The sequence below is a fragment of the Vitis riparia genome, chromosome 12 (assembly GCF_004353265.1).
Source record: "Vitis riparia cultivar Riparia Gloire de Montpellier isolate 1030 chromosome 12, EGFV_Vit.rip_1.0, whole genome shotgun sequence".
Lineage (NCBI taxonomy): Eukaryota > Viridiplantae > Streptophyta > Magnoliopsida > Vitales > Vitaceae > Vitis > Vitis riparia.
Window position 1 is genome coordinate 702,611 of NC_048442.1, and position 14,136 is coordinate 716,746.

The 14,136-nt window shown below is 41.3% G+C and overlaps 1 protein-coding gene across 2 annotated transcripts in view; it reads left to right on the forward strand.

The window, feature by feature from the left end:
* Nucleotides 1-14,136, forward strand: part of LOC117926129 (cullin-associated NEDD8-dissociated protein 1) — a 51,824-nt gene that overhangs the window by 18,797 nt on the left and 18,891 nt on the right. For both annotated transcript variants that reach the window (XM_034845205.1, XM_034845204.1), the window contains exons 13-18: nt 556-640; nt 716-817; nt 922-1,020; nt 10,463-10,573; nt 10,650-10,733; nt 10,802-10,942. In XM_034845205.1, coding sequence (XP_034701096.1) covers nt 556-640; nt 716-817; nt 922-1,020; nt 10,463-10,573; nt 10,650-10,733; nt 10,802-10,942 — 622 coding nt within the window. The remainder of the gene's footprint in view (nt 1-555; nt 641-715; nt 818-921; nt 1,021-10,462; nt 10,574-10,649; nt 10,734-10,801; nt 10,943-14,136) is intronic.

The following is a 14,136-nucleotide window of genomic DNA, read 5'->3' on the forward strand; positions in this document are numbered from 1 at the left end:
AAGAGGTGGACGATGAATAGTTGGTGCTTGGAAGGAAAGCTGTAGTGGTGCGACTTGGTGGCACTCTAATTTTGTTTGATTTTGAGCTGTCATAAGATGCAGGGAATGCTCTTCGAAGTGGAGCAAGGCTGTTTAAGGGTAAACTCCTGCATTTTGAAAGATGGTCTCCAAAGGTGGACTGCTTTAGGTGTAGTTCATTCTATTGAAGTTTGGATGAGTTGTGGGCTTACTAGAGGAAACTCAACACCAGGGTTACCCCCATAATTCCTGTTGGAACCCTAGCTGCTTAAGAGTCTGGAGGATGAAAAAATATTTCTGAAACTCAAATCGCCCCTCCAAACTTTCATTAATTTAGAAAATTTTCACATTCCTGGTACTTGGCATCTGCTATCTTAGTACTATTCACTTCAGATTGGACAGTTTAGTGGCTGACGGGATGTCCTTTTGATGCAAACCTTTTCATATGGTTTTAGCCTTGTTTTTATCATAATTACATGCCTTGTCTATAAATTTTAGTTATGGATGCTGATGCCAAAATGTTTGTATTTTATGCAGTCCAAGATGGTTATTGAAGCAAGAAGTGCCAAAAATTGTTAAATCTATAAACCGACAGCTAAGAGAGAAAACTATCAAGACGAAGGTACGAGTTTCCTGATATTCTTTTAAAGGATCTGTGATGTAACCATTGTAAATTTAACATTCATTTCATCTGCAGGTTGGTGCATTTTCAGTTTTGAAAGAGCTTGTGGTTGTCTTGCCAGACTGCCTGGCAGACCACATTGGATCACTGATTTCGGGAATCGAAAAAGCGCTAAGTGTACATTAAATCTTCTCTAATTAATTATTGTATTATGGACTTGTATATTTTACTGTGTGATGCTGACATTGTGGTTTTTTCTTCTTTCTCCATTTTCTTAACAGGATAAATCCTCTACATCCAACTTGAAGATTGAGGCTCTTATATTCACAAGATTAGTGTTGGCTTCTCATTCACCTTCTGTTTTCCATCCTTACATCAAGGTATCACCTTCATTAATTCACCCTTACATTGAGGTAGCATCTTAAAAGTAATTTATCTTAAAGATGTTGTCTTTTGTTTGTTTCTTTTAAAGTTGTCTATAATTTTCTATTATAGGAATCCTTTTTTGTTTCAAAGTTGTTTACAACTTTCTATTATGGGAAATGTTCACTTCATTAAAGAAAAGGAATTGTAAAGGATGATGAGCTAGTCTTCAAGAAAAAATAACAATGAAAAATTAAAGAAGGCACAACAATGATAAAGTCACAACAATAATAAGGCGTATGACAACATTAATTGACAGTTTTTGCTGAAGGTTTTGCAAAAAATAGGGTTTAGGCCAAAGTGGTTGGGATGGATGTGAAGTTGTATATCTACAGCCAAGTTTTCAGTCTTGGTAAACGGAGTGCCAGCCGGGTTCTTTCCAAGTTCTAAGGGGTTGCACCTAGGGGACCCTCTTTCCCCCTACCTATTTTTTATGAGAATGGAAGTGCTGAGTGTTCTAATTAGGAGGGCTGTTGAAGGGGGTTTTATCTCTGGGTGTAGCATCCGGCGAGGTAGAAGACGGGCTGTCAATATTTCACACTTACTCTTTGCTGATGATATAGTTGTTTTTTGTGAGGCAAAGAAAGAGTACTTAACGCATTTGAGTTGGATTCTCTTTTGGTTTGAAGCTGCTTCAGGGTTAAGGATTAATTTGGTCAAAAGTGAAATTTTACCGGTTGGGGAGGTGGAAGAGGTGGACAAGATGGTAGTGGAACTAGGGTGTAGGGTGGGACAGTTGCCTGCAGGCTACTTGGGGCTGCCATTGGGGGCGCCTAATAAGGCCTATTCTGTGTGGGATGGGGTGGAAGAGAGAGTGAGGAGGATACTTGCCCTTTGGAAACGTCAATATATATCCAAAGGTGGGAGAATTACACTTGTAAAGACCACGATGGCTAGTATGCCCTTGCATCAAATGTCCCTTTTCTGCATGCCAAAGACAGTGGCAAGGAGGTAAGAAAAGTTGCAAAGAGATTTTTTGTGAAGAGGGGGTAATTTGGAAAAGAAAGCCCACTTAGTCAATTGGGAGGTGGTTTGTGCGGATAAGGAAAAGGGGGGCTTGGCTTAAGAAAGCTAGCCCTCTTGAACAAAGCCTTGCTTGGCAAATGATTATGGGGATTTGCTTGTGTTAAGGAGGATCTTTGGAAGCAGGTGCTTGTGGTGAAGTATGGGCAAGAGGATCTTGGTTGGAGGACAAAGAAGACAAATGGGGCGTTTGGAAGGAGATTTTGAAGGAATCTGTTTGGTGTTGGGAAAATATGGCGTTTAAAGTGGGAAAAGGCACCAAAATTAGATTCTGGACTGATCTTTGGTCTGGATGTATAGTGCTGTCCCAAAGATTCCCGCATCTTTATGCTATGGCTGTGCATAAGAATGCCACAGTGGAAGAGATGTGGGACCAAAACTTCGGCCAAGGCGGTTGGAATTTAAGGTTTCTTAGGGACTTTAATGATTGAGAATTGGATATGGTAGGCAATTTGCTTCTTGTTTTGAGGGGTCATAGGATTACTTTGGAGGAAGACTCGGTTTTTTGGAAGGAAGGAAGAAACGGGCAGTTTAGAGTCAAGAAAGCGTACAGCTTGTTGGTAAGCCCCATTGCTGTCGTTTTCCCAAAAAGTAACATTTGGGTGGATAGAGTTCCAACCAAAATTGCGTTCTTTGCGTGGGAAGCCGCTTGGGGGAAGATGCTTATTCTTGATAGGCTCCAAAAAAGAGGGTAGCAACTTCCTAATTTTTTTTTCTTGTGTGGTTGCGAAGAGGAAACTGTAAATCATATTTTAATTCATTGTACAGTGGTCAGAGTGCTATGGGATATTGTTCTTGGTTTGTTTGGCGCTCAGTGGGTTTTTCCAGAAACTGTAAAGAAGGTTTTATTTAGTTGGAGGGGCTCTTTTGTGGGGAAAAAAAGAAAAAAGATTTGGAAATCCATTCCGTTGTACATTTTTTGGACTGTTTGGAAGGAGAGGAATAGACTAATTTTTTGGGGGAGGGGGGGGAGGGTTAGCAATTTAGAAACTTAAAAATTCTTTTATTTGTAATTAATGGGGTTGGGCTAAATTGTATATTGGAGAGGAGCGCTCTCCCTTATAGACTTTTTGGAATGGTTAGCTTCCAGTTAAGGGTTGGTGAATTTTTGTTTATCCTTCGTTGGTTGCGAGGCCTTAGCTGCCTTGTATATTCCCTATATGTTTTGTGGCTTTTTTGCCTCTTGTTAATACATTCTATGCTTATTTATCAAAAAAAAAAAAAAAAACAATGATAAAGTCACATTGAATGCTCCTAGTACATACATCTCTTATTCTGAGATACCCAAGAGAGAATGACAATTAAATTCCCTTCCACTTTTATTGATGCTCATGGTTGTGCTTCTATCAGCCCTTATAACTAGGCTAACATTGCAGCTTCGATGGCAAGTCTTGTGGGAGAGAGAGAGCGAGCGCGACAGCGTGCGAGCTCGTGAGGCCGGAAAAAGGAGAGATGACGCCGGCGAGGGAGATGAAGATAAGGATGGGTCCCGAAGAAGGCGAAAGGGGAGCAGGTTCGTAGTAGAGTCTAAGGTGTTTGAGCTAGAACTGTTAGAGAGAAGAGGAAAATCCCAAATATTTATAGAGGAAAGCAAAGGGGGAGTCTCGTCTTGGGTTAGAATGGGAGTGGAGAGTTTAGGGTTCCTTATGGAGGGCTTAAACTTCTGTATAAGGGACGAGAAGGAAGATAAATGGGTGAAGGAATGGAAGGAACAGGGGAGATCCTTCTCTCTGATGCGAAGTGCAAACAAAGCGGGTTGCTTCCTCCGGCTAGGGGTAACTGACTTGGAACGAAAACAATATTGTATCTTCATCCCAAAAGGCAGAGGAGGAAAAAAGGGATGGATTGAAATGGCGGAAAATTTACAGACTCTGTGCAGGTCGCTCGATAGGAAGAACAATACGCAAAAAGAAAAGGTAGGGGGAAACATGGATGTGAAGAGAACGTTTGCGGAAGTGGTGAGAAGACCGATTTGCAGAGTTGCAGTGAAGGTGAGAAGGGAGGAAACTATAGGACTGTTACAGAAATTGGGTCATTGTGCTGTGGCGAGTTGGGAGGATAGGTCAGGGGGAAAAGATGACCTAGCGAAGGTGGGGCAAATCTGGGCAAAGTCGTGGAATCTCAAGGGTAATTTAGGGCTGGCTAAGCTGGATAAGGAAAGCGTGCTGCTGGAATTTGAAAAATTGGAGGAGGCCAGACGCGTTGTTGCCTTTGGGAATCACACGATGGAAGGAAGTCAAGTACGGCTGGAATACTGGAGTCCAAAGAGCGGATGTCGGACAGAGGAGGAAGAGAGAAAGGAAGCCTGGGTGAGGATAGTTGGGCTTCCAATCTCGCTCTGGAATCCAGAAATATTGAAGAAAGTGGGGGACGAATGTGGAGGGTTCATTGCAGTCGATGAACAGACGAAGCTGATGGGTGAACTCCAATGGGCTAGAATCTTGGTGCGACTGAGAGGAGATTTTAGACCGAGCATTCTGGAAGTTGAAGCGGAGGAGGAGATTACGTGGTGTCTTTATGGTGGGAGTGCTGGCCGGTGATAAAGAGAAAGCGCAGAACCGAAGATAGCCGTCGGAGCAGTGAGGTTAGGGGTGAGGAGATGCCACGCGCGGGGCAGCGCGTGTTGAAGGAGTGGGTGAGCGTGAGGCCCGAGGTGCAGAACCCGTCAGGTGATGGGATGGACGTGCAGGGGGAGGGGCCGGGTCGGGTCGAGGTTTGCCCAAATCTAAACCCGACATCAAGGACCTGGGCCTCAAATGGCAAGTTTCATTTTTTAAACTCATGTGTGGGCCCAAAGTTGAGCGGGCCCATGGACTTGAAAAAGAAAGGGGTGGCTGTAAGTGAGCTTGGCCCAGATACAGGCCCGCCACTTAGAAAGGAAGTTGTGGGCTGCTATACTAAAGGCCAGCTTTGCTTTAATCAGTCCGTCAGACGCAGGCCCAAGTGGGACAAAGGGCTGCTCCCAACAATCCGATCCTAGTGGTAATCAAAGGGAGAGCCCAAACTCGCCAGTAGCCCAAGAGGAGATGGGATCCCTGCTGCAGTGCCTCATCCCCAGACACCTTCCTGCACCAGAGCCATTCGTTGCGATGGAGTCTGAAGATACAAGGAAATTCAAGGTGGGGTCAGGTTGAAAGAGACGGATAGGGCGCTCGAAGAGGAAGCAATGAGGTATGGAATGGGGTTTAGCTCTTGGGGGAAAAGGGATTTAGGGGATCCTCATCTCAATTCTTTTGATTTTGATCGGACTCCGGAGGGGGAGTTTTTCGATCATTCTGGGGATTTGGGTGAGGCAGGTCGGGCTGATAATTCAATGTGGCTTACAGTGTATGAGGCAAGTAATGAAAGGATGAGTGGCTGCAAGGAAGTGGGACTATCCAAAAGCAGTAGTGATAAAGGCAGGGGAATGAATGGGGTTGGGGACATATATGATGGTCAAATTGAAAGCAAGGAATTGGAGGATAAATGGGAAGAGAGTGGCTTGGCGAGGTTCAGCCAGTTCCTGGGATTCCCCACGGAGGGGTTGGAGAAGGAAATACTGAATTTCTTGACCAAGATCAGAAAAAGACGGGAGAAAATTCATAGCAAAGAGCTACTGGAAAAGTCTAAATTTGAAAGGGAGCTAAGAAGGCTGGAATGCTCCGTAAATTATGAGGGGGGGATGAAACAGAAAGGCTCGGTTCAGGGCAAAGGGCACCAAATTGTGATTGTCCAATGAAGGTGAAAATCCTGAGCTGGAATGTAAGGGGAGCTAATGATAGCTCCAAAAGAAAAGTGATTAAGACTTTTATAAGAAATCAGAGGGTGGACCTTATTTGTATTCATGAAACAAAAATGCAAGCTATGACGGATAGCTTAGCAAGAAGTCTAGGTTCTGGGAGATTCCTTGATTGGAAAGCTGTGAATGCGGAAGGGGCCTCGGGAGGAATTTTTATATGTTGGGATAAGAGGACTTTGGACATTATAGATTGGGAGGAGGGTCAGTTCACGCTATCTTGCAGATTCCGGAATGTTGAAAATGGGAATGTCTGGGTGTTTACGGGAGTTTATGGCCCGTTTGCTAAAGTGGAAAGGGATGCGTTATGGGAAGAATTTGGGGCAATTAGAGGGCTGTGGGAAGAGCCCTGGTGTGTAGGGGGGGATTTTAACATTACTTTGTTTCCAAGGGAAAGGAGTAGCCAAAGGAGAATTAGCTCAGCAATGAGGAAATTTGCTGAAACTGTGAATGATCTTGGGCTGGTGGATCTTCCTCTTCAGGGGGAGAATGTACTTGGAATGGGGGCCAAGATAATCAGACCTGGGCACGTTTGGACAGATTCCTAGTGACTCCGTGTTGGATAGATCAGTTCAGTGGGATTAATCAATGTAGATTGCCCCGTCCGGTTTCAGATCATTTTCCAATAATGTTAGTGGGGGGTGGGATAAGACGTGGGCCGACTCCATTCAGATTTGAAAACATGTGGCTTAAGACTGAAGGATTTAAAGAGTTGGTGCGCAGCTGGTGGCAAGAAATTGATGTAAGGGGCAGTGCTAGTTACAAGTTGGCTACCAAGATGAAGGAAATAAAAAAGAAGCTGAAAGTCTGGAATCGGGAAGTCTTCGGTAAGCTGGAGAATAATAAATCCAAAGCCTTGCAGCAGGTGGAATTCTGGGATAGGGAGGAGGAGGAGAGAGTTTTGACTGTGGAGGAAACAGAGCTGAAGAAAGCGGCTAAAGAAAATTACAGAAAATGGGTGATAATGGAGGAAACACACTGGAGACAGCTCTCAAGGGAAATATGGCTAAAGGAGGGGGATAGAAACACGGGGTTCTTTCATCGTATGGCAAGTGCTCACCGTAGAAATAATTCTTTGGAGAGAATTAAGATCAATGGGGAATGGTTACTAGAGGAGCAGGAAATTAGGGAAGGAATTGCTACTGCGTTTAAAAATTTTCTATCAGAAGATTCGGGGTGGAAGGCGGATATTGGAAGAATTCAGGTTGAGCAGATCAGCCATCAAGAGGCTTGGAGAGGCCCTTTTCAGAGGAAGAAATTCATGCGGCCCTGATGGAGATGAATGGGGACAAAGCCCCTGGCCTGGATGGATTTACTCTGGCCTTTTGGCAAAGCTGTTGGGAGTTTATCAAGGAGGAGATCCTAGAAATGTTCAAGGAATTCTACGAACATGGCTCTTTTCTAAAGAGCCTTAACAATACTTTCTTGGTGTTGATTCCCAAGAAAAGTGGGGCTGAGGACCTAGGAGACTTTAGACCCATTAGTCTTCTGGGGGGGTTGTACAAGTTATTGGCTAAAGTGCTAGCTAACAGACTGAAGACAGTGGTTGGAAAGGTGGTATCTACTTCTCAGAATGCCTTTGTGAGGGGAAGACAAATTCTTGACGCCTCCCTAATTGCAAATGAAGTGATAGACTCGTGGCAGAAACGAAAAGAAAAGGGTCTAATATGTAAGCTGGATATAGAGAAAGCCTATGATAGTATCAACTGAAAGTTTCTGTTGAAGGTGTTGCAAAAAATGGGCTTTGGGCCAAAGTGGGTGGGATGGATGTGGAGCTGCTTATCTTCAGCCAAATTTTCAGTGTTGGTTAATGGTGTGCCTGCAGGTTTCTTTCCCAGCACTAAAGGTCTTAGACAAGGAGACCCCCTGTCTCCTTATCTATTTGTTATGGGGATGGAAGTGTTAGATGTCCTTATTAGGAGAGCTGTGGAGGGGGGCTTCTTATCAGGGTGTAATATAAGGGGTGGCAGGGAACCCTCTCTGATTATCTCTCATTTGTTCTTTGCTGACGATACAATTATTTTCTGTGAGCCCAGAAAGGAGCATCTAACTTACTTAAGTTGGATTTTATTCTGGTTTGAAGCGGCGTCAGGCCTAAGGATTAATCTAGCCAAGAGTGAAATCATTCCAGTTGGAGAAGTGTGGAGATGGAGGAGTTGGCTGTTGAGCTAGGCTGCAGGGTGGGGTCCTTACCTTCTCAGTACTTGGGTCTTCCCTTAGGGGCTCCTAATAAAGCGCCCTATATGTGGGATGGGGTGGAAGAGAGAGTCAGGAGGAGACTAGCTCTTTGGAAACGACAATATATCTCTAAAGGGGGAAGAGTTACTCTAATAAAGAGTACTTTGGCTAGCATGCCAATCTACCAAATGTCCATTTTTAGAATGCCCAAGATTGTTGCTAGAAGGCTTGAGAAAGTGCAAAGGGATTTCTTGTGGGGAGGGGGAAATATGGAGGGGAAAATTCATTTGGTTAATTGGGAGGTGGTTTGCACAGACAAGGACAAAGGTGGGCTAGGCCTTAGGAAACTAGCCATGTTGAACAAAGCTTTGCTTGGTAAGTGGATATGGAGATTTGCTTGTGACAAGATAATCTTTGGAAACAAGTGATCAAGGTGAAGTATGGGCAGGAGGAGTTTGGGTGGAGGCCAAAGAGGCTAATGGGGCAGTGGGTGTAGGGGTTTGGAAAGAGATTTGGAAAGAATCAGATTGGTGCTGGAATAATATGACTTTCAGAGTAGGGAAGGGCAACAAGATCAGATTTTGGACAGATGTGTGGTGTACAGAGTCAGCGCTGTCCCATTGTTTCCCTCATCTCTTTGGTATGACGGTGCAAAGGAATGCAACGGTTGCGGAAATGTGGGATCAAAATTCGGGGCAAGGAAATTGGAATCTAAACTTTGTGAGGGATTTCAATGATTGGGAGATGGAGTTGGTTGGGGATTTTCTGCATATATTGAGGGGTCACAAGCCCTCTCTGGAGGAAGATGCAGTCCTGTGGAGGAAAGGAAAAAGAAGTCAGTTCAGGGTCAAGGAAGCGTATAGCTTGTTGGCGAGGTCTGCTGATACAGATTTTCCTTCTAGGAGCATTTGGGTGGCACGGGTGCCTACTAAAGCTGCTTTCTTTGCGTGGGAGGCGACTTGGGGGAAGGTGCTCACTTTGGATAGGCTTCAAAAAAGAGGGCTTCAACTTCCAAATCGTTGCTTTCTATGTGGTTGTGAGGAAGAAAGTGTAAATCATATCCTTATTCATTGTACAGTGGTTAGAGCTTTATGGGATACTGTTTTTGGTTTAGTTGATGTGAAATGGGTTTTTCCAGAAAGTGTAAAGGAGGTCTTAGCTAGCTGGAGGGGCTCGTTTGTGGGAAAGAAAAGGAAAAAGATTTGGGACGCCATTCCGTTGTGTATTTTTTGGACGGTGTGGAAGGAGAGGAATAGATTAGCTTTTAGGGGAGGTGTGTTGAATGTGCAGAAGTTAAAGAATTTTTTTGTTTGTAATCTTTGGAGTTGGGCCAAATTGTATGTAGGTGAGGAGGCGTTCTCCCTTATAGGTTTCCTGGAGTGGATAGCCTCCAGTTAAAGGGTGGTAATTCTTTTGTTCTTGTTGTTGTTTTTTGAGGCCTTAGCTGCCTTGTATACTCCCTGTATACCTTGTGGCGTTGTGCCTTTTGAATGAATATCCTTTACTTATCAAAAAAAAAAAAAAGTCTTGCCCCTGTTGTCTTGGGGAAAGCTCTTACTGTTTGTATCTTTGACTGTATATTTATTCTCAGTGCTCCACGTATACTTCCTATATACCTAGCTTGCAACTCTGTGTTCTGCTAGATGCCTATTAATATATAACCTATTTGCCCATAAGAAAAGTACACCTTGATGCAGCAAAAGTTATCACATCTACTGTTTGCTGTTAGCAATTGAATATGAGAAATCAACAAGAGGTTGCACGATACTTACAGTCTTAGGGGAGACCAATGTCTGTACAATGAGGGTTCTCAGTTTCTTGAGCACATTCTGTGTTTAATCTTTCCAATGCTTCCATTAGAGATTTTGTAAACTAGGATGGACCTTTAGTGCCCAAAAACTAAAGGTTTTGCTTCAAACCATTTTTTCCATTTAAGATGTTACATGTTGCAGTCCCAAATTATTTGAATAGATCAACATCACGTATAGTTACATGATCTCTCTCTGTGTCTCTCATCTTGAACTTACTCCACTTGTTTCACTTTTAGCCATTCATTGTGATTTTATTAGCTTTGTTCTTGTTATAGTTCCCTTCTATAATTGTATTTTAAGAAGGAAATGCATAAATAATGGCATAGTGGCTTTCAATTTGTTTTCTTTCTCTTTGATGAGTTCTCTATCATAATCGGAAGAAGAAATAGTTTTAGGTTACCCATTTACTTGTATTCCATATATCTTGCATTCACTTCTTTGTTCTTTTTTTTTTTTTTGGCATTTCTGTTGTTTTTATTTTTCCTCATGTGGGACTGTTAGTTTCATAGGGTTGTTTGGATATTTTAATTTGTATTTATCATAAATACTATACACCAACATGAATGTATCTTGCTTGATTCTTCAATCATGGTACAATTGTTGTTTTTTTAGGCACTTTCCAGTCCCGTTTTATCTGCTGTTGGTGAGCGTTACTACAAAGTCACTGCTGAGGCATTAAGAGTATGCGGAGAACTTGTCCGTGTTGTGCGCCCAAATATTGAAGTGAGATTGGTTTCTCTCTTGACTTTGGGCCATTGTTAGACTGCTTTCTGATTACATGTATGGCTTTGTTATATAGGGTTATGGTTTTGATTTCAAACCCTATGTTCATCCGATATATAATGCCATCATGACACGCTTGACAAACCAAGACCAAGACCAGGTTAGCAGAATTTATTTGAAGGTTTTTCTTAGGCATTTTTACTATATCTTATGGAACTCTTTTTCCAGGAGGTCAAGGAGTGTGCTATTTCTTGCATGGGCCTTCTCGTTTCAACATTTGGTGATAACCTCAGAGCAGAATTACCTGCATGCCTTCCTGTACTTGTTGACCGGATGGGAAATGAGATAACTCGACTTACTGCTGTAAAGGTTGGTTTTTGCATCTATTGACCATATATTTTTTAGGGCCTGTTTTTGGGGTTGACATTTTCCTTTTTAGATCAGAAACAGACATATTCATTTCATTGGACAATAAATACAAATGACGTGCAATCTTTCTAAGATAACCAGAAAGTAGAAATTTATAATATCCTACAAAAACTAGGACTATCTGCATGGATTATATGCACCCCACACAAAAAAAAAAAAAGTACAAACTTTACAAAATCTCTCTAAACCCAAGGAGAAAAAAAGTCTCCAACAAAGAAATTAAGTGCTTTGCTCTTTACTTGGTTATCTGGTCTGCAGCTTGATTAACTGAGCTCAGAACTCAAAAGGAGTATCCCACCTCATTAGCAATATCTACAAGTTTGTGAAGCCAACGATTGAACTTCATGAGCATTTTGCCATATCAGACACACCCTAGATAACAATAGCAAAATCTTTCTCTACATTCAAGTTGGATAGATATAGAGCTTTAGTTTGCAGCAAGCCCTTTAGAGATGCTAGTATCTCCACCTCAAGAGCTGCCCCTATCACTCTCCACACCAATCTCTCATTTGCATTTTTTTTTTTTAAGGTGGGATAGAAAGAGAAAAGGTAGGTATGTTTAGCATTGCACAGATTATTCAAAGAATATCCATTAAAATTTAATTTTATTGAAGCTACTAAAGGAGGTAATGAGTCAATCATAGTCTTTCTATGTGGTCTCTTGGATCAACAAACTTTTTTCCAATCTTGTAATAAAAGCTTCTAAGGAATACCTGCAAAATGATCGGTGATGAAGGCTCAAAGGAAGAACAAGTAAACCAAATTCCAAATACCCTCTAAGGATCTCCATCCATCCTCAAAGGTCCTAACATTTCTTTCCAATTGCAAAAGCCATATCAAGGAGAAGATAGCCACTCAGTAAACAACTCTACATTTGGGTTGATTGCTATAGCCTCTTTAAGAGATTGCTAACATATTTGCTATGCATCTAAGTGGCATTCAGTCAAATCTTGGCAAGATGGAACATTCTATGCCAAAGTCTCAATGATACAATGCAAAAGAATGGGAAGATGAGATAAATCAAGGAACATAAAACTCTTGGAATAACTGCAAGAGAAAAAGTTTCTAAACAACTATTTTCATTGAAATTCTAAACAAATATTTTTATTGAATTCTGAATGACTACTTTTATTGAATGAGTAATGAATGAACAATTGTCTATAACTCTAGGTATGTATAGTGTTAACCCTAATCCTAAATATAATAGAAAAACAATTCTAATCATAATAGAATTATTTCTAATTGGAATAATATATTTTTGAAGAAGAGAGGCTTACATTGATCAAGAGTACTTTATCCGGCTTGCGAATATTACATGTTCTTGTTTGTAATCACTAGAAAGGTAAGCTAGGATTATTTAAGATTTAGAGAGATTTTCTTTGGGGAGGTGAGAATTTGGAGAAAAAACCTCATTTGGTTAGTTGAGCAGTTGTTTGCTCGGATAAGAGAAGGGTGGGTTTGGGCATTAGAAGTCCTTTTTTCTCTAAATCTGACCCTCCTTGGTAAGTGGAGATGGAGATTTGCTTTTGAAGGGGAAGTTTTTTGGAAGCAGATTATAAAGAGGAAGTATGGGAAGGAAGAAGTGGGTTGGTACACTTACAAAGTGAGAGATGGTTATGGGGTTGATGTTTGGAAATCTATAAGGAAGGGTTGAGATTTTTTCTTTAGTAGAACCTCTTTTGAAGTGGGTAATGGTAAGTGGATGAAGTTTTGGATGGATAGATGGTGCGGTGAGGAGCCCTTATGTAATTCCTTTCCCTTCTTATATGTGTTGACTTTGTTGAAGGAGGCTTGGGCGATAGATTTGTGGGAAGATGTAGGAGCGGAGGGTTATTAGAATTTGTGCTTCTCTTGGCACTTTAATGATTAGGAGTTGAACATTTATAAGAAATATCTAAGTAATTGATCTAACAACAAAGAGTTTGGACAAAGGCCTTCACTCATGAAGTCTTACATTTCTTTGCATTAGCACAACATAAAACTTGAGAACTAGTTTTTTTCTATAGGTAAATGAAGATTGTATTAATGGAAAAAGAAAGTACACATGATGTATACAAAATGACCAAAGGCCCAAAAAAGCATGAAGACACAAAAACCAATAACAATGCCCTACTAAAAGTCTAACCAGTCCACAAAGTCTAATAATGACAAAGAACCATCCCCAACATACATTCTAACTCAATCCCAAAAAAGATGCAAAAAAAGAACTTCTAATTATTTTGTAGATTCTAATATAGAAAAGAAAGTACACATGACGTATACAAAACGACCAAAGGCCCAAAAAAGCATGAAGACACAAAAACCAGTAACAATGCCCTACTAAGAGTCTAGCCAGTCCACAAAGCCTAACAACGACAAAGAATCATCCCCAATGTACATTCTAACCCAATCCCAAAAAAGAAATTCTAATTGTTTTGGTTAAAGCTTTCACAATTATTAAAGACTCCCCTATTTCTATTCCTCCAAATGGTCCAAAATAGACATAACGGAGCAACCTTCCATGCCTTTTTTCCTTTTTTCTTTTTCAACAAAGGAGCCATGCCAACTCAGGAGTAACCCTCTCATTGAAGAGTGCATCACCCATTATGCACCAAATAGAGCAAAAATCAACTACGGTAAAAAAAATGCGTGCTTTTGTAAAATGAAGGAGAATATGATCACTTGTTTTTTCTTCTACTTTGCACTTATAGAATCTATTATGAATACTCCAACCCCTCCTTTTGAGTTGATCCTAAGTCAAAATCTTGGCCAAGTTATTTCTAGCAAAGAAACCAACTCTTGCAAGAACCCAAGAATTCCAAACTATATCATAAGGGTTCGACTCCGCTCTCCTACTTGTTAGGGAGGAGTAAAAAGACTTAATTGAAAAGTTATTGTTTTTTGTCTCCAACCAAACCATAATATCATTAGTGTCCAAACAAATGAAGTGATCGTACAACCTCCTAAAAAAGATGTCTACCTCCAATTCCCCATCATGCAACTATCTAATAAACCTAGGGCCCCAATTATCACCGTCCTAGACATCAAGCACCTAAGCATCTTTTGAAGAGGTTATAGAATAAAAATTCGAAAATGAATCCTTCAAAGGCAAGTCCCCACACCATCTATCCTTCTAGAACTTCATTCTGTTCTCG